The sequence below is a fragment of the Lissotriton helveticus genome, chromosome 9 (genome assembly GCF_964261635.1).
Source record: "Lissotriton helveticus chromosome 9, aLisHel1.1, whole genome shotgun sequence".
Classification (NCBI taxonomy): domain Eukaryota; kingdom Metazoa; phylum Chordata; class Amphibia; order Caudata; family Salamandridae; genus Lissotriton; species Lissotriton helveticus.
This window is the reverse complement of record NC_136070.1, coordinates 236,557,043-236,581,626: the sequence shown is the minus strand read 5'-3', so window position 1 is coordinate 236,581,626 and position 24,584 is coordinate 236,557,043. Positions and strand designations below refer to the sequence as shown.

The 24,584-nt window shown below is 45.3% G+C and overlaps 2 protein-coding genes across 3 annotated transcripts in view; both read right to left on the bottom strand.

The window, feature by feature from the left end:
- The window catches only part of LOC144781130 (uncharacterized), a 290,550-nt gene that overhangs the window by 59,245 nt on the left and 206,721 nt on the right, over window positions 1-24,584 (bottom strand). The window contains exon 1 of one of the 2 annotated variants that reach the window (XM_078659792.1): window positions 9,556-9,616. The exons of the other annotated variant lie outside the window; for it this stretch is intronic. Within the exon in view, the coding sequence (XP_078515918.1) occupies window positions 9,556-9,565 (10 nt within the window). The 5' untranslated portion in view covers window positions 9,566-9,616. Of the gene's footprint in view, window positions 1-9,555; window positions 9,617-24,584 lie in introns of those variants that run through there. 2 annotated transcript variants of the gene reach the window in all.
- Window positions 1,134-2,060, bottom strand: LOC144782540 (uncharacterized). Its single transcript, XM_078661940.1, has 2 exons — window positions 2,013-2,060; window positions 1,134-1,916 (listed from the first exon to the last, which is right to left on the bottom strand). The coding sequence occupies exons 1-2, from the start codon at window positions 2,058-2,060 to the stop codon at window positions 1,353-1,355; spliced, it is 612 nt and encodes a 203-aa protein (XP_078518066.1). The 3' UTR covers window positions 1,134-1,352.

Sequence of the window (24,584 nt, the reverse complement as noted above, 5' to 3'; positions counted from 1 at the left end):
CAGGGTGGTGTTGCCTTACAAAACGGTACTGATATCTTACTATGCTCCAGTGGAAGTGTGAGGCTCTGAGAAGCAGTCAAATCAATGGTAAAATTTCAGAGGCTGCATTTAAAAAAAGGTGTCCAGTTTTACCACCAAATATGTGTTTAGGAGTGTTTCAACAGGTCTCTTTCAACACAAGATGTCAAGAACCCAGAAGTTCGAAACAAAGAATTATAGTGAAAAATACACTAAGCAGATCAATTTCTAACACCTCTCGCTCTTTTTCTCTTTTGTCTGTTCAACTTTCCCCCATTTTGAGCTTTTCTTATTATTTTTGCATCTCTTTCCTTATATCTTCTATTTGAATACTGCTACATTCTTAGTATCTCATCCTATACTGCCTCACACAAGGGAGAGCTGAGTGTAGAATGTAAGGGAGTCACTTAGGCCACAGAAGCTCACCACGTTATGTTATATTGATCTATGTAGTGCTATAATCACCCGAAGGGGTATCCAAGCGTTTGGGCCAGTAGGTAGGTTTGTGGTCCTCGAGGTGTTTATCTGAAGAACCAGGTCTTCAGCATCTTGAGGAATTCAGGAAGTCAGAAGGAGGCTCTGATGTGTTGAGGAAGGTCGTTCCGTGTCTTGGGTGCTATGTGGGAGAATAAGGGGCCTCCAGTTTTGCTTTTGCAGATGCAGGAATGTGGATTAGTGAGAGTGAGGCAGAGCATGGTTGTCTGGTGGGTTGGTGAAAGTGTAAGCGGCTGTTCTGGTATCCTGGTTGTGTGTTGTGTAGGGCATTTTATGTGTGCATGAGAATTTTGAATGGGCTGGACTTGTACCATGACCACGAACTATGGATTTTAAAGAATACCTAGATCCTGTGATGGGAGAGATAAAGTTGCACAACTACATTTCTCTAAAAATTCAAAGCACTGTGTTGATAGAAATCAACAACGTAGATGTGGTTTTGATTAGTTTGAGCTCTTGAGCTATTGAAAGGAAGTTAAGCCTAATTAAAAAAATACGCAGTATGTTCCAGGAGCTGACAATGCAAATATTTTTCTCTAATGTTCTACATAATTGAAGATAGAATGGGTTTACATAGCAATAAAAATGTATGTTCGGCAAAAAATACACTGAAGAGGTGATAATTGAGTCATGCATTTATTTTAAAGTATACATTGCAACTCTATCCATTTTAACAATGTCACATCTTAATATCGAGATGGAACTTGATTGTATAGGTTTAGGGCAGTTTAATTGAAGAGATGCATGTTGAATGCCTACGTGGTACAGCATGCAATAATTGATGGCAGCTTTTATTTTCTGGATTCCTTGTCACGTTCTCTTCCTAGAAACTGCCTGAGTTATTTTCCCTGCTTTTGTCCCATGTCTTTACCCTGGCACCTTCCTTCATGTCCCTGTCCTTGGCCCTCTTCAAGACTCTTATCTTCTTTTCCATGTTCTTGACCCTTTCCCTTGTCCTCTGCTTGGCCCTTTCCTAGTTTGTCTCCACAGCCTTGCCAATGGTCTTGTCCCAGGCCACCTCCGAGGTGTTTATCTTCAGCTTTTCCCTGACCATATCCTTGGTCTTTTCCCTGGTCTTTTCCCAGGTCTTTTCCACAACCGTATCCCTGATCTTTCCCCTGGTCTTCTCCATGACCATATCCCTGGTCTTTTCCCTGGTCATATCTTTCACCTTTTCCCTGACCGGATCCCTGTGCTACTCCATGACATGTTCCTTCAACTCCTTGTTTCCCATGTTCCTGGCCATGACCTTGGCCTGCTCCATAATCTTTTTCCTTGCCAGGAGTGATTCCTTGCCCTTGTTGTTGGCCATGACCCTTATCTTGTCCTTTGTCTTGTCCTTGGTCTTGCTTTCGTCTGTAGCGGTCTGTTTGAACTCCGCATGTTCCTTCACTTTCTTTTCCCTAGTGAAAAGAGATAGAAAAAAATATGAGAGATGGTCAGTTTATGGTTAACTAAAATGAATCAAAATCTGTTAAGTGTAAAGCACAGTCATTTACCACATAGAAGCATCCACAATACACATGCACAATGTACACAGTCATCATGTTTATTGGGTGATTAGTGAAGCAATAACATGCATAATACAAAACCTTTAAAGAACAAGCATATTTGTCTCATTTGAACCACCCCAGTATAGTTCAGCAGTTCCAGTGCAAGGATTCTCAGAGCCTTATTGAAAATTATATTTTCCCACTTTGAGGCTCTGTCTCCCGTTGCAAAAATGCCATTTGTAAAGTCTCTTGGTATAATCCGGCATCCTCATATGGCATCTTGTGATGGCACAGTAATGCAATCACACCTATTTATCTTATGTAATATTGGCCCTTGATTTGGGAACGGCAACAACATATAAAATAATACAATTTTCATACAACTACACGCAGCGTATGAGCACGTAAATAACATGAAAGGTTTTCCATTTTTGTTTAAATTTTTTTAAACTTTTGTATTATCATGAACAGTTTAGACCATTTTTAGTACAGCAACTATTTTCAAAGATTTGTAACACCAAACATTTTGCCATTGATTACGCAATTGATGACATCGTCAATGAGATCAGAAGTCACATATGGTAATAAAGATCTCAGCAGATCATCAATGATCTACAAACTTTATCACTGATGACCAGTGCTAAAGTGCTTGAACTCTTTCCCTAAAACATGGTTACATTGGCTTATCAACAATTGGCATGTCTAATTTACTGGGAAGTGCCTAGTAACGTGCACTACATTTACCCAAGGCCTGTAAATTAAATGCTACTAGTGAGCCTGCAGCACTAGTTGTGCCACCAACTTAATTAGCCCTTTAAACATGTCTCAGGCATACCACTACAGAGCCTGTGTGTGCAGTTTTAAAAGGCCATGTACACCTGTCAAGTTAAACCTCTTGCCAGGCCCAAACCTTCCGTTTTAATACTTATACGTCACCACTAAGGTTGGCCCTTGGAAGCCCAATGGCAGGGTGCAGTGTATTTAAAAAGTAGGACATGTACTTTTGAGTTTTACATGTCCTGGTAGTGAAACACCCTTAAAATCTTGTTTCACTACTGCAAGGCCTATCTCTCCCATAGGATAACATTGGGATTTGTTTATTACATTGTATAAGTCTAATCTCCAATTCGGGAAGAGATTAGACTCCTAAGTTTCAAAATAACAATTTAAAATCACAACTTACGGTGACGTCGGATTTGCAATTTTGAAAATGCCAACTTTAGAATGTTGGCATTTTTTTGCTTTATCCATTTGATGCCTGCTGCCTGTCTATGATCACATGTCTGGGGTCAGTGACAGCTGGGCTTTGTGTATTCCCCATAGACAGCCGCACACAATGGGAGCTTAAGTGTGACTTGATGGGCTATCCTTGCAGGGTGGGAGGGAGGAGATGGACCCAGCATCACTTATACCTGAATAGGCGGTGTAACGTCCCCACACAAAGGGCTGCACACCTCTCTGTAGTGAGTCTGGAGCCAAGGCAGGGAGGCAGTGCATATGTGCACTTCAAAGGCATCTCTTGGAAGTTTACCCACTTCAGAGGCACCATTGGGTTTAAGAACTGGACCTCAGACACTACCACTTCTGTATACATCTGGACCTGTGGATACTCTGCCATGAAGAATGACTGCTGTGCTGCTGAAAGGACTGCCACACTGCTGGACTGCTACTCTGAAGGAGATGGGGACTTGCTGTGCTGACCTGCTGCCCTCTTACGTCGGAAGGAAGAACTGGAACTGGAAACCATCTTGAACCCAGGACCCCAGAGTGGCTCAAAGGGCTAGCCTGCTGGCCTCCTGATCTGACCCTCAGGTACATTGCAGGCTCAGCACAGCCCCTGGACCCGTCTTCAATGAGCTCCTTACTCCCAAGAGGTGCCTCTCAGGTCCTGGGCCCTTGGTGTGGCTCTCGATTCCTTTTAGTCAAGCTTTTGGGCTCTTCACAACAGTGAGCGGGCCCATTCACATTGGAACCGTGCCTCTCGCACAATGAATCAGCGTGAGCTTCTGTAAGATTATCTCTTCACACAGCAAGCATTGTCCGTGGCCCTGGATAACTACGGCGAGGCTCCAGTGGACCCTTTAGTGAAACCTGGCCGGCTCTTGGCTTCCCAATGACGATTGCCAGCAAAGCTCTCCTTGCTCCCCGCAAGCTTTTCCCCCCCCCAGCGGCACTCTTGGCACAAAACTTGAGAAGGTAAACCTTCAGCGGGAATGATCTGTGACTGTATTGGACCTGCGCTCCATTGCAGTTGGCCTGAACTTTTGGATTTTACCCGATCCAGCTGTATGCTTTTAACTCTATTTTACAGTTTACTCTTTAAAAATTCATAACTCCAGTTCCACCTATTGTATTTTTGTTGTTTTTCTAACCTGGTGTGGAATGTTTTTGTGTGATGTTTTAACGGTTTTACTGTTTGAAGTGTTGCACAAATACTTTACACATTACCTCTAAAGTTACGCCTGACTGATCTGTGCCAAGCTACCAGAGAGAGAGCACAGGTTAATTTAGGGACTGCTTGTGCCATTCCCTCACTAAGGTTGTGATTACTGCTTGACCAGGGATTATACCCCAGCTAACCAGGAACCCAATTTCTAACAATTGACAGCCTTGACATCCATCCGACAGTGACACCTAAAATACTCTTGGGTCAATCACATTTCATGGACATCCCTGGTACGTGCCACTGGTGCTGGCTTCTGGAGGGTATTCTTGGCATTTTGTGGCTATCCCCTGTTGTGGAAACTATGCTTGGCTTCTGCTGGACAACAATATGAGATGGAAAATCCTGCCTTGTAGTGGGCATCTCTGGTATAGAACAAATATCTCTTAGATATAGTAGGCCCTTCTGGTATCCACACTTTAAATCTAGTGGGCATCCCTGGTGACCTCTTGTAGCAATACCTAACATCAAATGGGCATATGGCGGGCATCCTTTGCTTCTTGAGGGGCATCCCTGGCATGTAGTGGCCCACCCGGCATGATCTGGTAACCCATGGGCAGGAGCGTCTGGATCTGTCTATTTGAAGCTGTGTTAAATGTGAGTATTTGATGAGAAAAATAAGCTGATATGTTGACATTGCAGACCAAACTAGTTAATGTACATACAATTAAGAGCTGGTGTTTGTTGACAATGGGGATATTATAAGATAATGTCAAGCTTTTTATTGGGTGGAAAAAGGGATGGGTGGGGTAATATATATGAGAAATTGTACTTGAAGGCCAGAGTATGTTCAGAAAATAGTGGCTATTTGATGAAAAATAAGCTTCTTTACTAAAAATTACAAGTTGATTTAGGAATATGAAATGCATTAATTTGAGAAAATTGTAATCTGATGAAGGAGCTTGTATTTATTTGCTGAACAAATAAAGCCTGGTATTTAAGGGCAAAATGTCTGTATTGTAAGAAAATAACTGAAATTAGTGCAGTTGTAAGATTCTACGATACATGTAATGCTTATATTTGAGAGACTATTCAAGATGAGCTGAGTGCACAGGCTCAGCAACACAACTGAATTTGACTTTGCATGACATTGAGGAGAGTTCTGTGGGAGTTATCAAGAGGACTGAATGCTTGGAAGTCAACTGCTTTATATGCCGGCTGCCCGCAGGCCAAGTCTCACCATTCTTCAATAGATGCGTAAGGGAGAACTTTTGCATCAGGGTCACAGAGATTCAACAGAATTAACAAACACCCAATTGAAAAAAGCAGTAACTCCACTTGTGTTTAGGTTAGTTTGAAGCAATGCTAATATGAATATATAAATGTTGTATTTCTTTTATGGACTTTTGATCAATATGACCAATATAATTGGCAACTTTAATAAAAATAGGTTGACATTTACATATAAAGACATAGCAAACAAATTATTTAGAAAGACTTGATGGATTTGGGTTGGATAGCTTTTACAGTATTGAACATTGCAAGCATGTTACATAATTATATTTACCAGCAACCACTGTGGCAAACACTTTTGCAAACATTTTATAGAATCTTTTTTGAAACCTACATACATTGACTACTAACAGATGCTAAGAGATTAATGGATATTTTTCCGATACAAATTCAAAGGATGATTTTATAATTCTGCCCCCATGGAAATTATTTAGGCAAGGCATATTATGTAATAAATTTACTTTTTTAGAGCATTGAGAGCTCCAACTGAGATTATTTTATTTTATTTTAGAAGTTTTATATAGCGATGGCACGACCCAGACGGTATCAGAGCGCTTTACAGCAAAGCATGCAACAGAGTCTCGAGTGGAGTAGAAGTTCAATGGTAATAAGAGATGCTAGAACGAGTCCAATTTAGTATCATGACATGAGGGCTTTCATTAGGTCAGAGTGCAGGAGGTCGGTTGAGGAGAAGAGGTAATATATCATCATTACGGACACATGAGGCGTAAACCTGCTACAATGGTGTGACCAAGGGGACATGGCCACACTCAGAACCAAATAAAAAACAAACAAAAGCCTGGTAGATTAAAGATTTTCAGATGCTTTTCCCAAATCTGTGTAAATATTCTTTAATCTAAACAAATAAGATTTCAGGAGGAATTTTAAAATCCATGGTCACTGATCTGTGGAGAAAAAAATTGAGTCTTTCTTCTGGGTATGGTGATCTTCCAGTGTTCCATTAGGGTGACCACCCCACTCACAAAAGTGTGAGACAATTACCATTACAAACTTCACTTCTAAATTTACTAAACCACAAAAGGCCACAAACAGATTAAATGTATTGCAGCCCACCCTTGGAGTAAGTCTGGAACCACAAATGACCAATCACTGGAACTGCAACACACCCCTATGAAACTAATGGGGGCTGTGACGTAAAATAACAACCCATGGAAAATTATGTAAAAATAAATTATTTTGACTTTTCAATTAAATATAATTTAGTGTTAAAAAATACAAAATAGACAATTGAATATTTTATTATTCTACAATATACCTTATTTAAAAGACGTTCAATATTATTTTTAAGCTTATATTAAAGTTAAAAAATAACTTACATTAGTTAAACCTATTTTTTTATTAATATCTTAAATATTAATTTATTAATAAAAATAATAAAGCTACTTAAGGTAGGATTTTTTGTTTGGTTATCTTTAGAAAGTAAATAATGTACTTACATTATTTAATAAAAGTTTATTTTGATGAGTAATGTCTTGTAACTTTGTATTTTATTTCGTTATAAACATTTGTAGTTTGCATTAACATTGTATTTGATTTTTTAAAAAGTAATAAACTTTAATTATTTTCGCTAGCTTTCCTCAGGGATATCTTCGCACAGGTGGCAGAGAGCTCCATTTATGTAGGAAAATTTACTAATAGGCACTTTACGCTTGTAAATTCAGCATTAGATAGCTCCAATCCCTGATTTCAGGGGATGGAGACACTCAAGTATACACTTAAGTGATAGTCTGCAGTCGGAAGTTGTGTCAAAAGCTACTCTCGTTTTGATTTATTTTGCACACTGTATGAGGAAGGTAAATGGCACCCTTTGAATCTGTAGGAGTTTTCATGATAGAAAATTAACTTCTGCCACCAAATTTGCACCATCTTAGAAAGTTTAGTGTACAATGTCTTACCTGGTTCTGCTTTTGTGCTGCAAATCAAAAAACAATGATGGATTGAATTAATAATTGAATAGATGTTGTATTTGAACAAAATTACATTTGTGCAATCTGTTTGCATAATGCTGGTTTTCTTCTGCTAATGGACAGTGTGACATAGTGAAATATTCATTTTTGTTATTGAAGAAAGGAATTTCTAATCAAAGTAAATAAATATACTTTGGGAGTATGGATTCATCAAAGTGTGGAAAATAAAAAAGCATAGAGTGTGCTAAATAGCGTTCCTTTAACACCTGGCATAAATATATGACTTTGTGAAAGTTGGCTTAATTTACATGTCCTTATCCACTGACGCTGCCTGTGGGACACACACCTACTTCCCTAGTTATCAACAACTCCAGAAGCATTTTCAAAAGTGGCAGAACATACTGTTTTGTAAGTGACCTCTCCACATGCAAAGCTGCTGCAACCTGGCCTTTGTTAATCGGGATTGCATTTTCCCTACAATTTTCCATTATTCCATGAATAAAAGTGACTTTCTAGTGAAATTGTTTTTGTTATCAGGTCATTTACATTGCTCACCATTGCTAATAGTGTGCATGAGTCTGAGAGAAACATTTGTTTTGACCAAGGACATCCAACATAAAGCTTGATCCATGTCAGATTTGTGAGCTGCTAACCACCGACTGTCTCAGCGAGCCTATTTGTGTTAATTATATTTTATGAGAATGTTTCTTATATGTTTAGCCTGTAATTCTGACACTGGATGCCAAACACTGCTGGTTTACACCTTCACATGTTTGGGCAACCTTTGGAAAATCAAAAAGAAGATTACAAGAGACTCTAGCAGAGTGATAGTTGTGCTTTGTAAACACCCTGAAGTAAATACATCGATGAGACACAGCTGCATTATGCAATGATGTGCAATGGGAATTTATAATGTATAAATATTTTATTTCACCATATGCGCCAGAAGAATATGGCATTAGAGCCAATTACCTAATTTTTTAGATACTGACTTGATACTCTCTCATATATGAAAGTTTTAGTTTATGTTTTGAGCGACAAGGACACACATCTTACCCTCCGTCCACTATGGAAGTTAAAACACATTGTCGAGTTATTTCTAAATCAAGACGTTTCGAATTGCTCAATTCATGACAGTATATTAACTGTTCACCGCCGCCTATATTGTAAAGCACTCTTCATTCTATGAAACTTATCAACAGGTGATTAATAATAGCAAATCTATATTTCAAGTAAATTGCTATTTTTTGAGCTTTTTGAAAAAATAAAAAGTCAATTGATTTTTTTATTAGCACTAACCCTACTGGCTAGAAAGAGTCTCACCAGTGGGGCTAACCCACTTCCCTGTCAATTTGTGGACTATTTCAACAACTTTGACACTTATAGCATCAAAATGGGTCAAATTGATTGTATTGAACACCAATTGGCCTTTTGCTCAGTTTGGCTCGAAGATCAATGATCGAGTCTTTGAATGTGCTGCCATTTTGTATAATCTGCCTGTAAACCTGCAAAGATTCAAGAGTAAAATTAAAGTCCAGGCAACTAGCTTCACATAAACAGGAGAAAATCTAGCTAGTGCACTCAAGCGCTCATATGATGAAGGCTCACCAGTATAAATGAACATTCATGTTGTTATTGCGTGAGCACAGTTCCACCTAACCCTTCATTACTACACTGTTTCTATGATTGTATTGCAGAATAATCAAATGTATTTACATTATTGCTGTATTACCATAGTACAATGGTTATTAATTTAGTTTGAGATTATTATGAACACGTTATTAAATTTTTAATGCATCTATTTTGCATTGGTTTATTATGGTGGGTCACTGATTTGGGCTGATGTGATTTATTTAAATTGCCAATAAACCTTCAACAACTTCAAAGAAAATAAAGGTTGAGATTGTGTCATGACAAGCAGAAATTAAGAGCAACAAGCACTTACAGTGGTCCATGACTTTCAAGGTTGTGGTTCGATGTCACTAAGGATAAAACACAAGGGTCTGTGAAGGAAAAAAAGTCCATCAGAGAAAACAAAACAATGAACAGGAAACGTAATCTTTGAACTGTGGCGAACTATTAAGCAGTAATAACATAACCCCAGACCCAGCACAAGGGCTGTGGGCATATTTGTATCCCTAATACCTGACAGGAGCTGCGAACACACACTAACACTGCCGCAAAGAATTATGCATCTGGTAAGATTTAAATTATGTCAACCTAGTTGCATTTGATTATTTTTACAGCTGAAAACACGATAGTGGAATGTCTTCTTCCCGTTTAATGCTTAGGTCGCATGTATTTACTATCTGTAATTATTGATATTTGCATAAATGTGCAGAGAAATTTCAGTTTATTGGCTAAATCAAAGGCTCAGAAATCAGAAAACCTGAAGTATATTCCAGAAAATCATCTTAATCGGATTGTGTGAACCTGGGCAGTCGCTGTATCTCACATCTTGTCTTCCTTTGTCTCGGTACAAGCTCCTAACTACTTTTAGTAGGCGACAAACAACAAATGTGCGTTGGTGATGTCACTAGGACCCACACAGAAACCATCTGCCCACTACGTGGGGCCAAAGGTAAGACGATAATGTCCTTACGGGACAAAGGATATGAACACTCTTGAGCATGGAGAAGTTAGCTAATGAGATTGAAAATAGGGAAAGACAATTTCGGAAAGTGTGGGGATCAGTAATTGGGTTTTGGACACGGCGGCATTTGCGGAACATGTCAGAGGAGATAACAAGCCCTTAGAATTGAATTGAGAGATGCCAAGGTGTACCAAGATGGCCGCTAGGAGGGCAGGGGGTGCTTTGGACGGCAATTTAGGTTCTATTCCTGAGGTGAAACATTGGATAAAAGAAATTACAATATTGTTAAAGTTAATAACTGTGGCAGCAATCTGCCTGCTTCAGTTTTCAAATCTCTTTACCAGACGAATGGCAAAAATAATTGTGTGAGCAGTTCCAAACACCTTTTTCCTTCTTCCCCAACAAAATTTCTTTGAATGAAACACATGGAGTTGTCTAGTTTCTCCAGCGACGTGCATTTTCTTTTAGTATACACACAAAGTTCTAACTTAAAAAATCAACTCAAAAAATTCAGCTTGCACAGATAAATATATCAAAAACATGCTAACGAGTACTACTGATGCCTAAATTATGCATGTACCTACATATGTGCAATTGCATCAAGACTTTGAAACATGCACCCACATCAGAGAGTTTCCACAGACACAAACCACAGAGCTCATCTCTTACCTGAATGGATGGTCAGTCAAGAATCTGAAAGCTTTGCTGAGAGTTTGTTATTTATATAGAGCGCTGGCTATGGGTGTGCGCCCCTTAGGCAAGACCCCGCCCTATCAAAGGCAGTTTGAGTCATTTAATGCTGTCAGGTGGTGGCACAGCACATCAGTATGAGCTAGATATAAACGGTTACATTAGTGCAATGGAGAATAATTGAGATTATTTTTAATTAAAATAATTATGTTAATTTTTCTGGATCTGGGGTTGGATCATGCACAGAAAGCAGATCCTAGTGCAGGAGCTCCCTGCCTCCCATGCAATAAACCAGAGGAAGGCATCACCAGCTGCAGACTTTCAAGGTTGTGAACCTCCCTCGTCTGCGTCATTGCTCCTTTCATGAAAAATGCTGGGTTAATCGTCAGTGCTTTCCACAGTATTATTAAGGCAGAAACTTAATGCCACTCCCTCAGGGTAAACATCCACTCAGTGGTATTTTTAAAAAGTTCTGAGCAATTGTTCAACGAGTAGAATGAACCATCTAATCGCTGCCTCATTCCAACTTTCTGTATTTAGTCATCTACACATTCCTGTGACTCAAAATATTGATTGTGTATGAATCCAACATCCATTAGAGACATAAGCACATGTACTGAATTATATAGAAGGGTAGTAGTGAATTACAGTAATCTTTATCATTGAGGGATTTTTTCAGTGACATGAAATAAACAAGATCAAAGGTCAAATTGTCTATGATGTCCCTCAGAATCCCAAGGTGAAAAATACCCCCTTAATTTACTATATACCCGTCTATAACTTTAGTTTATGTATGGCCTCCAAAATCATCAGCCCCTGATTCCAACTGCTACGTAGGGAGCAGAGGATGAGTAGTGCAGCTGTACATAACATGTCCACTCCTCCCTGTCCATTAAAAAAATAAAAAATATACGGTATCCAGGCGCACACCCACCACCACCGCTCTCTGCCCCTTTCTTTACCTCTTCTCCAGAAGGGGTGCTCCCTGCTTTCTACCACTGCTCTGACAGGTTCTTAAAGAGCCCAGCCAGAGCAGCCTGGACTTCCTTTATGATGCAGCAACAGTGGTTAACATGAGGTGGTACCCCAGGCTAGACAATGAACAGCTGTTATGCTTTCACACAATAACAAAGCACCCATTCATCTTTGTCAGTTTTATGTAGATTGTAATCGAACTTGATAAAACCTCTTCTGACAACAAACTGGTACCGCAAATTTGTCACCTTCAATAGCATCCACCAGGTTTAGGAAATCAATCTGGTGTTTTTTTTCCTCAGATCCTTTCTTTTTTCCACTATATTGGAGAAAGTACCCACTTGATCTGTATTTCTTTTCGCATATCTTACAAATCTTTCTTCGATTTTATCATATTCATTGGTCTCGGTAAACACATCTCATAATCAAGTCTATTTTACCATTTTAACATTTTCTTCCATGTACTGTGACAGACATGTTTCTCACAATAAAGAAAATAATGTTAAATTTTACATAAAATCAGAATAACCCCCATATAATACTCCACTTTCTCAGACAAACATCCAAAGTTACTCCCTATCATACACTACATTCATACATTATTATTCATACTATGACCTAGCATTCTACACATACACTGGACAAACAACAACCGAAAAGCATTTTTGATTTTTATCCATTGCAGCGTTGTGGACTGGGGTCACTTTTCCAAAAATGGTCAACGTACTTTTCAGTGTGAACATTGATTACTTCAAATCACCTTCTTCAGGAACACACAGTAATACAGATACTTCAAGGGGTAGTCAATTGGGGGAATTTATCTTTACGCTAGAAGCAGCAGCCGGTCACACCTATGTCTGGTAGTATGACACCTCCTCACAGCACCTTAGTAGATGATCTAATCATTACCAGCTCCTGACAATTGTCTCTAGCTCATGGTTGAATGACCTCATGCACTGGACCCCATAGTGGCTTTGTTGGGGTATGACTGGCCATTACTACTAGGATTATGTCATTTTACTGCTATAGCCTCACTTCCAGCCAAATGAAACCTAACCTCACTGGGGTGCTCGCACTCCCCCGATGGTGGAAGCCTGGCTAAAAGATCTGTCCTGTTGTGATATTAACTCTAAATTGTACGCTTGTACCTACGCGTCCCTACTAGGACCTCTTTACCTGCCTTCACTCCCCAGCATACCATATACCCGCCTTATCCTGGCGCTTTCACCTATTTTCCACTTGCTGACACTGGACGTCCCCACACGGACCGCCAAACCTGTTCTACTCCCCGGCATACCCTATACTCGCCACATCCTGGCGCTCCTAACCCACTGCACGTGCTGATACTGAACACCCATCCGCCCACACCTGGGCGCTACTCATCTATTGGCTGCCATCACTCATCTGATTTGGCCGCATTTGGTGACACCACAGCCCACGGACATCACGTCCTTTTCTCAAACACGTCGCATACCCTAGACCAGGTTGGAATTTTCACCGGTCACTAGGGACCTGCTCTCCTACTCCTTCCGACTCGGAACATCCCTGAAGAGTCATGGGATAACTCCTTGTGACGAAACACGTGTCAGCTGGTTATTTGGCTTAATACAGTCGTTGCTTTGTGATATATAAAAAACCTGTTTCTCCAAACCTACACGGGTGTCGACCACCACTTTGTTTGAACTGAGATAACATTTGTAATAACTTTGTTATACCCTCACAACGTGTGTCCAGGACAGTGCATACTTTCCAGTGTGGATCTTTCGACCCACACAAATCTGGGGATTATCGGGTAAATCTCCCAACCTGGCAGCACGGTATCTACCCAGATTCTTAAGACCATAACGCACACCAGCCTGAGGGCCATTTCTTCCTGTCGTCACTAAAAAACCCACTCCTAGCTCTCACTCCCCCGATGGTGGCAGCCTGGCTAAAAGATCTGTCCTGTTGTGATATTAACCCTGAATTGTACTTTTCCCTGCAGCCAATTACTTCCAGGCCCAAGGATATCTGGCAACTATACTGGCGATGAAACGGCAGGTTAAATGCTGGTTATTTATCAAATGCTGTATAAGGCCCTCGATCTGTTCTGCAATGCCCGGTACGCAATCTGTTTTTGAAGTGTAACTTGTCTGTGTAATTTCTCTTTCTTTGTCTTTTAGTTACTTATCTTTTTCTTTTCTGGTAACTTTGCTGTGCCACACATGTATTTCTGTCTTATATTTTAGTTTTTGGCTCCATTGTATGTATGTGTTGTACGATAAATACATTAAGAAAATAGTTCAGACATAACATTAAAAAAGCTGTAGAAATTCACTGAAAAAAAACTGATGGTTACAGGGAAGTTACAGTTAGGAAATCAAATTAAAAAACCTTTGAAATTCACAGAAAAAAACCACATTTTACAGGGACAGTATAGTTAGGCTCAGATTTTACCTGCACAAAACCTTAGAACGGATTTCCTGATATCAATAGTTACCTGAGATAACTTTAACTTATGCCCCGCAATGAACTGCTTATGATCTCACATATCATATCTCACATGACATAGTCAGTGAGGTCACTGATGACATCTCAAATGAAATCCCTGATGACATTATCCAGTGAGTGTGAGTCCTTCATAAACATTTCTGAGACTTGAACATATATATTAAGCTACTGTATAAGTTAAATTACAATTGTTTCTGTACTACTTATGAGTGATGCTATTTCTAACATATGTCATCTGAGTGACTGTATGACTGTGGGTGTGTGAGTGGTTGTATGGAGCTGTGAGTGTTCTTATGTGAGTGTCTGTATAGGTTTATCAATGGGTATGTGAGTGATTGTATTGGACTGTTAGCAGGTGTATGAGTGGCTGTATGGTGTGTAAGTGGTTAAATGGGTATGTGTGAGTGGTTGTATGGGTGTGTGAGTGGTTGTGTGAGTATGTGAGTAGATGTCTAAGTAGTTTTGAGGGTATATGAGAGAATGTGTTTGTGGGCTTGTGAGTTGGTGAGTAGGTGTGAGAGTGTCTGAGTGGGTTTGTGAGTGTCTGAATGGGTCTGTGAATGGTGCCAGGAGTGGGTCGCCGAAACCCTCTGCAGGCCGCGCTGGGCCGGAAGTCCCCCGCCTTATAGGCCCCCAGCGCTCCGGTGAAGCGGCACATCATCCTACCTCCCTCGGCGGCCCCCGTATGCAAGGAGAGGGCCGCCGCCTCAAGTGCACCAGGCCGCGCTGGGCCTGAAGCCTCTGTGGCCCGCATCACGTGACGGGGAGCGCCGCCGCGTCATCGGCCGCGCCCCCGCCACAGCCGCGCAGCCATTGGCTGCCTGCACCGGGTTTTCCGACTCAAGGCCCGGCACCCAGAGAGCCTCCTCCAATCTGCCCCACACGTTGATCCCGCCTCGCCCCCGGCGCCGGTGCTCGAAAGCTGTCCCAGCACCGCGCCGGGTAGTGTGAGGCCCCGGGAGGGCTGGAACCCCTCCCCTCACCTAGAGTCTACGCAAGGGCCCCGGAGGGCCAAAGATTACAGGTAACCCCCGGGGAGGAGGGCGGAAGGCCGGGCAAGGCCCTGAGTTCGCCCCTCCCCTGGGGAGCATTGAGACTGGGCCCCGTTGGCCCCAATGAGCCTCCACTGACCAAGAGGCCTCAGTTAAACCCACAGATGCCTCAATACCGGTTGAATGTGCATGCCTGAAGCCAGGCTCATACTGAAGTAACAGTGCCTGTCTGATTACCTGCTTTTAAGCCTGCTGATGGAGTGGTATAATATTTCCCTGCACTGAATTTCTTGCAGGGGCGGGCTTCAATGAATCCTGATGGGGTTGTGTTATGATACTGCTTGATTGGGGGTTGTCTTTGTCTTTGGTTCCTGGAATTTTCATCTTCACGGCCGGGCTCAGCTCCGCCGCAGCGCAGCACCAGCAGCAAAGGGCCGGGCCTTGCTCCGCCTGTTTCCTGGCCGGGCTTGGCTCCGCCGGGCCCCTCCCACCACCAGCTGACGCCCTCAACAGCGCCAGGAGGCGCATAAAGGCAGCGCCAGGGCCGAGTTCTGTGGGGGTTGTCTTTGTCTTTGGTTCCTGGAATTTTCATCTTCACGGCCGGGCTCAGCTCCGCCGCAGCGCAGCGCCAGCAGCAAAGGGCCGGGCCTTGCTCCGCCTGTTTCCTGCCCGGGCTTGGCTCCGCCGGGCCCCTCCCACCACCAGCTGACGCCCTCAACAGCGCCAGGAGGCGCATAAAGGCAGCGCCAGGGCCAAGTTCTGAGGGGGTTGTCTTTGGTTCCTGGAATTTTCATCTTCACGGCCGGGCTCAGCTCCGCCGCAGCGCAGCACCAGCAGCAAAGGGCCGGGCCTTGCTCCGCCTGTTTCCCGGCCGGGCTTGGCTCCGCCGGGCCCCTCCCACCACCAGCTGACGCCCTCAACAGCGCCAGGAGGCGCATAAAGGCAGCGCCAGGGCCGAGTTCTGTGGGGTTGTCTTTGTCTTTGGTTCCTGGAATTTTCATCTTCATGGCCGGGCTCAGCTCCGCCGCAGCGCAGCACCAGCAGCAAAGGGCCGGGCCATGCTCCACCTGTTTCCCGGCCGGGCTTGGCTCCGCCGGGCCCCTCCCACCACCAGCTGATGCCCTCAACAGCGCCAGGAGGCGCATAAAGGCAGCGCCAGTCCCTCGTCCCGCGGGACGCGCGTGGGCAGCGCCGGGCGAAGCCCGGGCAAAGGGCGGGCCGTCTGTGGCCGTCCGGGGACGTCCAGGGACGGGTCGGGCCATCCCCCTTGGCACGGACATAATGAGTCAGGTACTGTTTAGTGTGGTTTTGGACGGATATCCTGTGTTTCAAGACTTTAAATGATTCTGTGATCCCAAGCTGTTGCCGTAGGAAGAAGGGGGACTGGGGCCCAAGTATTTTGAAATCATATCTTAAGTGTTGAGTTACTGGGTTACTCATTTTAGGGATTTGTGATTTCTGTTGGGGGGAGGATAAGAGGAAAAGAGCTAGACTCGGGCTTCAATATTATAGCTCTACAAGAGACATGGGCGCGAGATTCAGACTCCTGTCAACTGGAGGGCTATAAATGTTTTTTTAGATCAGCCAAAGAAGTGAATTCTGGGAGAGCAAAAGGAGGCTTAGTGATATATGTAGATCTAGATGTAAAGGGCACCTGGTCACAACCGGACTGGGCGTCAGATACATTACAAGCAGTCTTACTGCAAGGGCAGGGGGAGAGACTTCTGATTTTAAACTTCTATAACCCGGGTTCAAGTGATGGAAACTTCCCTACTCTGCTTGAGCTTGAGAGTAGGCTTAACGAGGAGACAGATCTAAGGCAGGGAGGGCTTGAACCAACTATTTTGTTGATGGGGGATTTTAACTGTCATTTGTGCCCCAAGTTACTCCCCATTTCTCTGGATTGGTCCTCCTGCCCTGTAGAAAATGGTCCCGATTTTGAACACAATAAGGAGGGCACATTATTGATGAAGCTACTAGACAGCTATGCGCTTACCCATACAATGGATCTGGAGCCGTTGAAAGCCCGGGAGACTCCCATACCCACATTCAAAGGTAGAGGCTGTGCGTCTATAATAGACTTTATAGTAATCTCTGCCTTTGCGAAAGACCAGATTATAAGAGCAAGAACGGAGTGGAGCCCCTGGAGCGATCATAATCCCCTCTTCCTGGAAATTAAATATAATGATCTACCAGCAAAAAACATGGGAGGAAGCACTGTTATCCAACCAACGGATCAAGGGAGGCGCATAAGGTGAGGAATGATCAACCCGCAAGATTTCTACACCAACCTAGTGGGCAAAGGGAAAGAACATATAGAGACCTGCCTAGATCTTGCGATAGAAGGTAGAGGAGTGGTTCTGGCTTATGAATCTCTAACCAAAATAGTGGATGGGCTATTAAAAACTAAAAGGCCGATCAAGGAACTATCCTCACCAAGATGGTTCGATACAAACTGCTCGAGGGCATTAAGTCTAAAGAGGGCCCCGAGAGACAAGAATGAAGTCGCCCACTGTAGACAGAATTACAAAATGCAGGTCAAGAGAAGGAAGAGTGCTCTTCAAAAGGAAGTCTGGGCAGACCTTACAGAAGCAGGCGAAAATAGGGATTACGCCCAATTTTGGAGAATTATAAATAGGCCCTGTCACCAAGACTCAAGCTCACCAGTAATCAGTACCAATATACTACCAGACCAATGGATTAACCACTTTAAAACCCTGTATAATCAACAGGAGGTAGTTATTGTGGATGGGAGGTGGGAGGGACCCAGGGCAACCGATTTATAATTTTCTCTGTCGGAAGTTCTAATAGCAGTGTCAGGGCTGACGACGCGTAATAAGGCACCAGGCCCGGACGGCACTCCCCCAGACCTATTTTTAAGTAATACTGATCTATGGGCACCGATTATGACTCGTGTACTTAATGCCGCAATTAAATCCGGTTTACCAAGATCTTGGTCAACAGCTGTGATTGTCCCCATATACAAGAAAGGCTGCAGGGACAATCCACAGTGTTACAGACCAATCTCGCTGATTGATGTCTCAGCCAAAGTATTAGGCAGGGCAATTCTCAACCGCCTGATAGAGTGGACTGGTACCCATAACACCTTGGTGGACACCCAGTATGGCTTTCGGACAGGCAGGTCTACAAGTGACCAATGTCTCAACTTATATCTTTTAGCAGCTAAATATATCAAGTCAGATGACGGGACTCTCTATATGGGATTTATGGACCTGGCAGCGGCATTTGATAATGTTAATAGAGCTAAACTCTGGGCAATTATGTTTGGATTGGGAATCGATCCAGATTTGATTAATATACTCAAGGAACTGCACTGGAACACCACTGCCAAGGTCCGCTATAGCGCGGGGGGGTGAGTACCGATCCTTTCCCGTGCTCTGGCGGGGTGAGGCAGGGGTGCATCCTGGCTCCATTCCTATTTTCTCTTTACATAAATGACCTAGTGAGTGCCCTGCTGACACTGGGAACTGACTGCCCAAGAGTGGGATCGTGCCATATACCGGTACTGTTGTACGCGGATGACGCGGTCCTCCTCGCTCGAACTGCGGTGAGTCTTCATCGCCTAATTACTGGTTTTGCTGAATTCATGAGGAATCTGGATCTTTCTGTCAATCTAACCAAGACTTTCATCATGGTGGCAGGGAAAAAACCTCACAAGAGATTGGTGTTCAAATAAGGAACTCATGTTTTGGACACTGTGACCACCTTCCCATACCTGGGTCTCCTGTTTGATGAAAAGATTAAGTTTGTCCCACTGATTGAGGAAAGGTCCAGGAAACTTGTTTCAGCAAACGGGGCCATACTAAACTTTGCACGAAGGATGGGACGTTGGTCTCCTGAACAGGTGATGACACTGTATAGAGCGGTCAGTACCTCCAAAGCCACCTACGGGGCAGAGGTGTGGGGTTTTAGGGATGCACATCAGATACAAGTGGAGGAAGACAAATTTTTAAAGAAACTATTAAAGCTACCTCAGAGCATCCCGGCAGCAGTCACACATAAAGAGCTGGGTACTCCATATATATCTGACCTGATTAGAGTGAGACCAATTTTGACCTGGCTTAGAATATGGCTAAACCCAAATGCTGAATTGACAAGACAGATCATTAAGGATTGTCTCCGGGGAGACAGATGGTAGCATATCCCCTGGTTAAAATACATTAAAGATACCCTAGAGTATATTGACCAGCAAATGTTATTTTCTGACCCCCTCAAACGTGGATAGCTCTTGCAAATATTATGTTCAAAAGCAGCTGTTACAAAAATACGAATACAGGAGGAATGAACTTGATTCTAATAAATCCTCGGTAGTAGCCCACTTGCTTGTAAGCAATGAAATGGGTATGGAATCGTATCTTTTTTTAATCTACAGCCAACATGAGAGGTTTTTAATGACTCGTTTTAGGCTCAACTTGTTACACAATATTTTAGCCTACCCGTCTGGTTTTACATTAACAATTGAGCAGAAGGGTGCCTGCGGCTGCGACAATAGGTCTCCGCAGGACACCCTTCATTTTGTATTATTTTGTTCTTTTTATAAAATGCCGCGCCGAAGATTCTATGGCAGGACCGGAGGCTCAGATTATGCTTTTCTTTCTCCGCTATTTATTACAATACCAAAAACACAGCAGCCTCAGAAAAGCTTATAAAGGAAAAAAATGCTTATATCACAACATAATAAAGCATTATCCATAAAATAGTCAATAAACAAAAGTCTCTTGAACTACGACTCCCATCATTCCAACGAGGATGATATCCAATGAGTCCTTCCATTATGTCCATGACCAGTATATAAGGAGTCCCTTCTCAGTGTTCCTCCTCTTTCTTCGCTGCTCCGCAGCCAGTTAAGTGTTCTTTCTTCTCTCCCAGAGTTGTGTTATACTGCTTTGGGGTGGATTGTTGTTGTATATTTTATGGGGCTGCTGGGTCTCTGCTGCATGTTTCTCTTCACAGAGCCCCAGGCGAGTCACGGAAGCGCCGTTTCGCTTCTTACGTGCCTCTGATTCCCGTTGTGGTGCGGTGCGCTGTTGGCCGCTAGAGGGCACTGTCGGTCTCGTTGGTCCCAGCGCGGAACTTTCCCTTGGGGGAGGTGCCGCGCTGGAGATCAACGGACGCGGAGCCTTGCCCTCGAGCCTCCTCACTGAACGCCCAGTTCCCGGGTCTGTAGCCCCTTTATTCCCCTTTTGTACGCCCCGTGGGGTCCGTATTGCGGTTGGTGCCGCGTTTTGACGCCTGTTGGCAAGACCTGCACTCGCTTCTGACTGGTGTGGTAGCGCGTGGTGAGTTGGGCTGACCTGGTCCCTTGCGGTGGGTCGGCGCGCTGTGGGGGTTGAGTGCACCCTATTGCGGCCAGTCCCTGGCGCGAAAAATCTAATTGCAGTCCTCCGGCCTGCCCAAAATTTTTCAAACGCCCCACGTTGGGTGGTGTGTGAGGTTCCTGAATTCGCATCATGGAACAGGGCGAGTATTACGACGATGACTCGCACTCCTATTTGCAGGACGAGGAGTTTTACCAAGCAGTGGATAGCTCCATTTATCGTTGCGTCACTGAGGTGGTGACCCCTATGGAAGAACGCCTCTCAGCGCGCATCGTGGGAGAGTGCGCTAAGCTAGCCCAAGCACAGGGAGGGCAACAGCTCTTTTCCCTCCCGGGTCCATCAGGTGAGGGCCCCCCTCCTCCTAAGAAGCCCTGCAGAGAGGGGTTCTCGGAGGGTGCTCAGGGTGTGGATAAGGGAGCCTTTGAGCGTCTGAGGGACGCTTTCTTGGCAAAGGCGTCCGCTTCCACGCCTGACCAGCCTTCGGTCCCTGCTTCAGTGGTGGCTTCGGAGACTGCTCCGTCGTCCCCGGGAGATTCCCCGGACTCGGACGAGGAGGAAGATTCCGTGCGCTCTTGGCGACCTTCGGGCTCGGCGGCCGAGTTGCCTCGGGTTGGCTCAGGCATGCTGGACCCGGATGAGATCATTCATCCGCGGTCCGCGGCCTGGACCCCGGGTGACAAGGTGGCAAAGTTCGTGGCCAGCCGGTTGCGCAAGCCTCTGGAGAAAGAGGCCAGGGGGTGCCTCCGTGGAGAATGCCCTAGGCCCACGTTGGAAGGCAAAGTGGCCGTGACGCCAGATCTAGATTCCAAGATGGCGACGTTCCTCGCCAAGTTCATGAAGGATCCACGCAAAGGCATCGACCGTTCCTGGCGGTCGTGCCAGGACAAGTTGCTGGATGCGGTAGGGCCTATTACTAAAATACTCGACATGGCAGGGGAGGCGAAAGTTACCGGGACCGCCATTTCTCCCGACGTCTTGTCGAATTGGGCGCAGAGGGTGGTTATCTTTTTGGGTAACGCCAACTGTACCCTCTCGACCGAGCATTGTAGGTCGTTCTTAATTAAATTAGATCCAAAGTTGGGAGACCTGGCCTCTTCGGAGGCGGGAGCGGTTGCTCAGGGCGGGCTCTTTGGAGAGCCATTCATTAAGGAGCTGGGCAAGTTCGTTTCCACTTTCACTTCGCTGGATAAAGCCCAGAAGAGTATCAAGGGCGTTTTCCAGCAGCGTTTCTCCCAAGGGGCTGTCGCGGTGGGGGCCGCGCGACCGGCCGCGGTGGTCATCACACCGGTAATCGAGGACAAGGCTCCGGGCGAGGGCAGTACAACACCTCTGCCAACTTCAGCTCCTTCTACCCTACAAGGGGTCAGCGCTTCGGTGGACGAGGCTTCAGGAAAAACCCCGGCAACAATAACTCAGCAGGTGAGTGTTATTCCTGCAGAGCAGGTTCGAATTGGGGGCCGTTTAGCGGCATTTCTGGGGGCATGGGAGGAACTTACAGCGGATGCATGGGTGTTGCAAACCGTCCGCAGGTTCCATATAGAATTTTACGACCAACCCTCTCAGGTGGGTACCCCCCCTCCTATAACCTTTTCAATGGCCGACGCCCAGTTGATAGACGAAGAGGTCTCGGAGCTCCTCCGCAAAGGGGCCATTCGTCGCTCAACTCGGCATCCTTCAGGTTTCCTCAGCAATCTGTTTCTGGTCGACAAGCCCGGTGGGGGGCGACGTCCGGTGATCAACCTGAAGGAATTCAACAGTTGGTTGATCTACCGTCATTTCAAGATGGAGGGGATTCATCTTCTTCGAGACATCCTCCTCCCGCGAGATTGGTTGGTAGGGCTGGACCTCAAGGACGCTTACCTCGTGGTTCCGATCTACCCGCCTCATCGTCCTTTCCTTCAGTTCCTCTGGAAGGAACAGGTGTTCGAGTTCACCGCCCTCCCGTTCGGTCTTTCCTCGGCCCCGTGGTGTTTCACGAAGGTGCTGCACCCCGTGGTGGAGTTCCTGCGAGGGCAGGGTGTTCGCATGATCGTCTATTTGGACGACATTTTGCTGATGGCGCAGTGCCCGGACATGTTACTTGCTCATCTGCGCCAGACGGTGGCTTTGCTTCAGGAGCTCGGTTTTATCATCAATGGGGTCAAGTCGGTCCTCGTTCCTTCACAGAGAGTGGAGTTCTTGGGGTTCGTCATAGACTCCGTCGCAGCTTCTCTCAGCCTCCCGTCGAGGAAGTTGTCCAGGATCAGGCATGTCTTGCGTCAGACTGTGACCAAGTCTCACACATCCTTGCGGCACGTCGCCAGGGTGGTGGGCCTCCTGTCATCCTCGATCCAGGCTATCTTTCCGGGCCCACTTCATTACAGGGCCCTTCAGCGCCTCAAGGCGTACCATCTGCGCAGAGGCGTGTCTTACGATCAGTCGGTTCCCCTCTCGGAGGAGATGAAGGCCGAAATGTCGTGGTGGCTGTCACACATGGAGGCCTGGAATGGCCGAGCAATTTTCGGGTCAGCTCCGGACCTCATTATCGAGTCGGACACCAGCAGGCTGTGGGGATTTTTCCACAGGCGGCACCTGGTCGCTAGAAGAACAGAAGTTACATATCAACTGTCTGGAGCTTCTGGCGGGTTCGTTTGCAGTACGCTGCTGGACCGGCGACTCTGCGAGGTCGTGTGTCCTGCTGAAAATGGACAATGTGTCCGCGGTTCGCTACGTGAACCATCTAGGAGGTTCGAGATCCCGCGCTCTGGCGAATTTGGCGAAGGAGTTTTGGGATTACTGTCTGGACCATCACGTATCAGTGACGGCGGAATACCTGCCGGGTCAAGCCAACCAGATAGCGGACTGGCACTCCCGTCACCTTCGGGATTCCAGTCTGTGGATGTTGGATATTCTGGTCTTTCGGTGGTTGCACGGTCTGAGGGGTCCGTTTTCGGTGGACTTGTTTGCGTCCCGTTTGGACCATCAACTTCCGAGGTTCTTCAGCTGGAGGCCGTATCCGCTGGCGAAGCCACGGACGCTTTCCTCCAAGACTGGAGTCAGGAGAAGCCCTTTGCGTTTCCCCCTTTTGCGATGGTGATGCGGACGGCGGCTCAGGTCCGCCGGCAGGTGGTGGAGCTGGTTCTAGTGACACCGCTCTGGAGGTATCAAGTTTGGTTTCCAGTTCTTCTGGAACTTTCTTGGGATTTTCCAATCCTACTCCCCCGGCTTCCACACCTGCTTCTCAATCCGGATCAGGAACCGCATCCTCTTATCGCTCAGGGTTCTCTCCGTCTCATGGCATGGAGGCTTTCCGGGGACGTTGGTCGCTCCCGGGCCTTTCGAGATCGGCTGAGGGACTCTTGTCCAAAGCCTGGGCAGTCAGTACGTCGAAGCGCTACAAGTCCGCTTGGACTAAGTGGGTGCGTTGGTGTCTTCAAAGGGGTCTGGATCCCCTGGTCGCGGGAGTTGTTCCCGTCTTGAATTTTCTGGCGGAATTGGCCGAGAAAGGTTTTGCGTACCGCACGATTAACGCTATGCGTTCTGCCATCTCAGCGGCACACCAACCAGTTGAGGGCTTGCCGGTTGGGGTACACCCTTTTGTGTGTTGCCTTCTGCGGGGTATCCGGTTGTCGTTGCCTCCGGAACTGCGATACTCCGTCCTCTGGGACGTCAATGTGGTGTTGAACCTTTTTCTCTCTTGGCAACCTAATAGGTACCTGTCTTTCAAGGAGCTCTCAGCTAAGTTAGCGATGCTCTTGTGCTTGGTGTCCTGTTGAAGAGTGTGGGCCTTGGATGTCTCAGCACGTGTTTTTTCACCGGATGGTGTCACCTTTACGATTGGTCGCCGCACGAAGTCGGCCTCGAAGTCTATTTCTTATCCGGCTTTCGTGGATGTTCCCAAGTTGTGTGTTGTTCA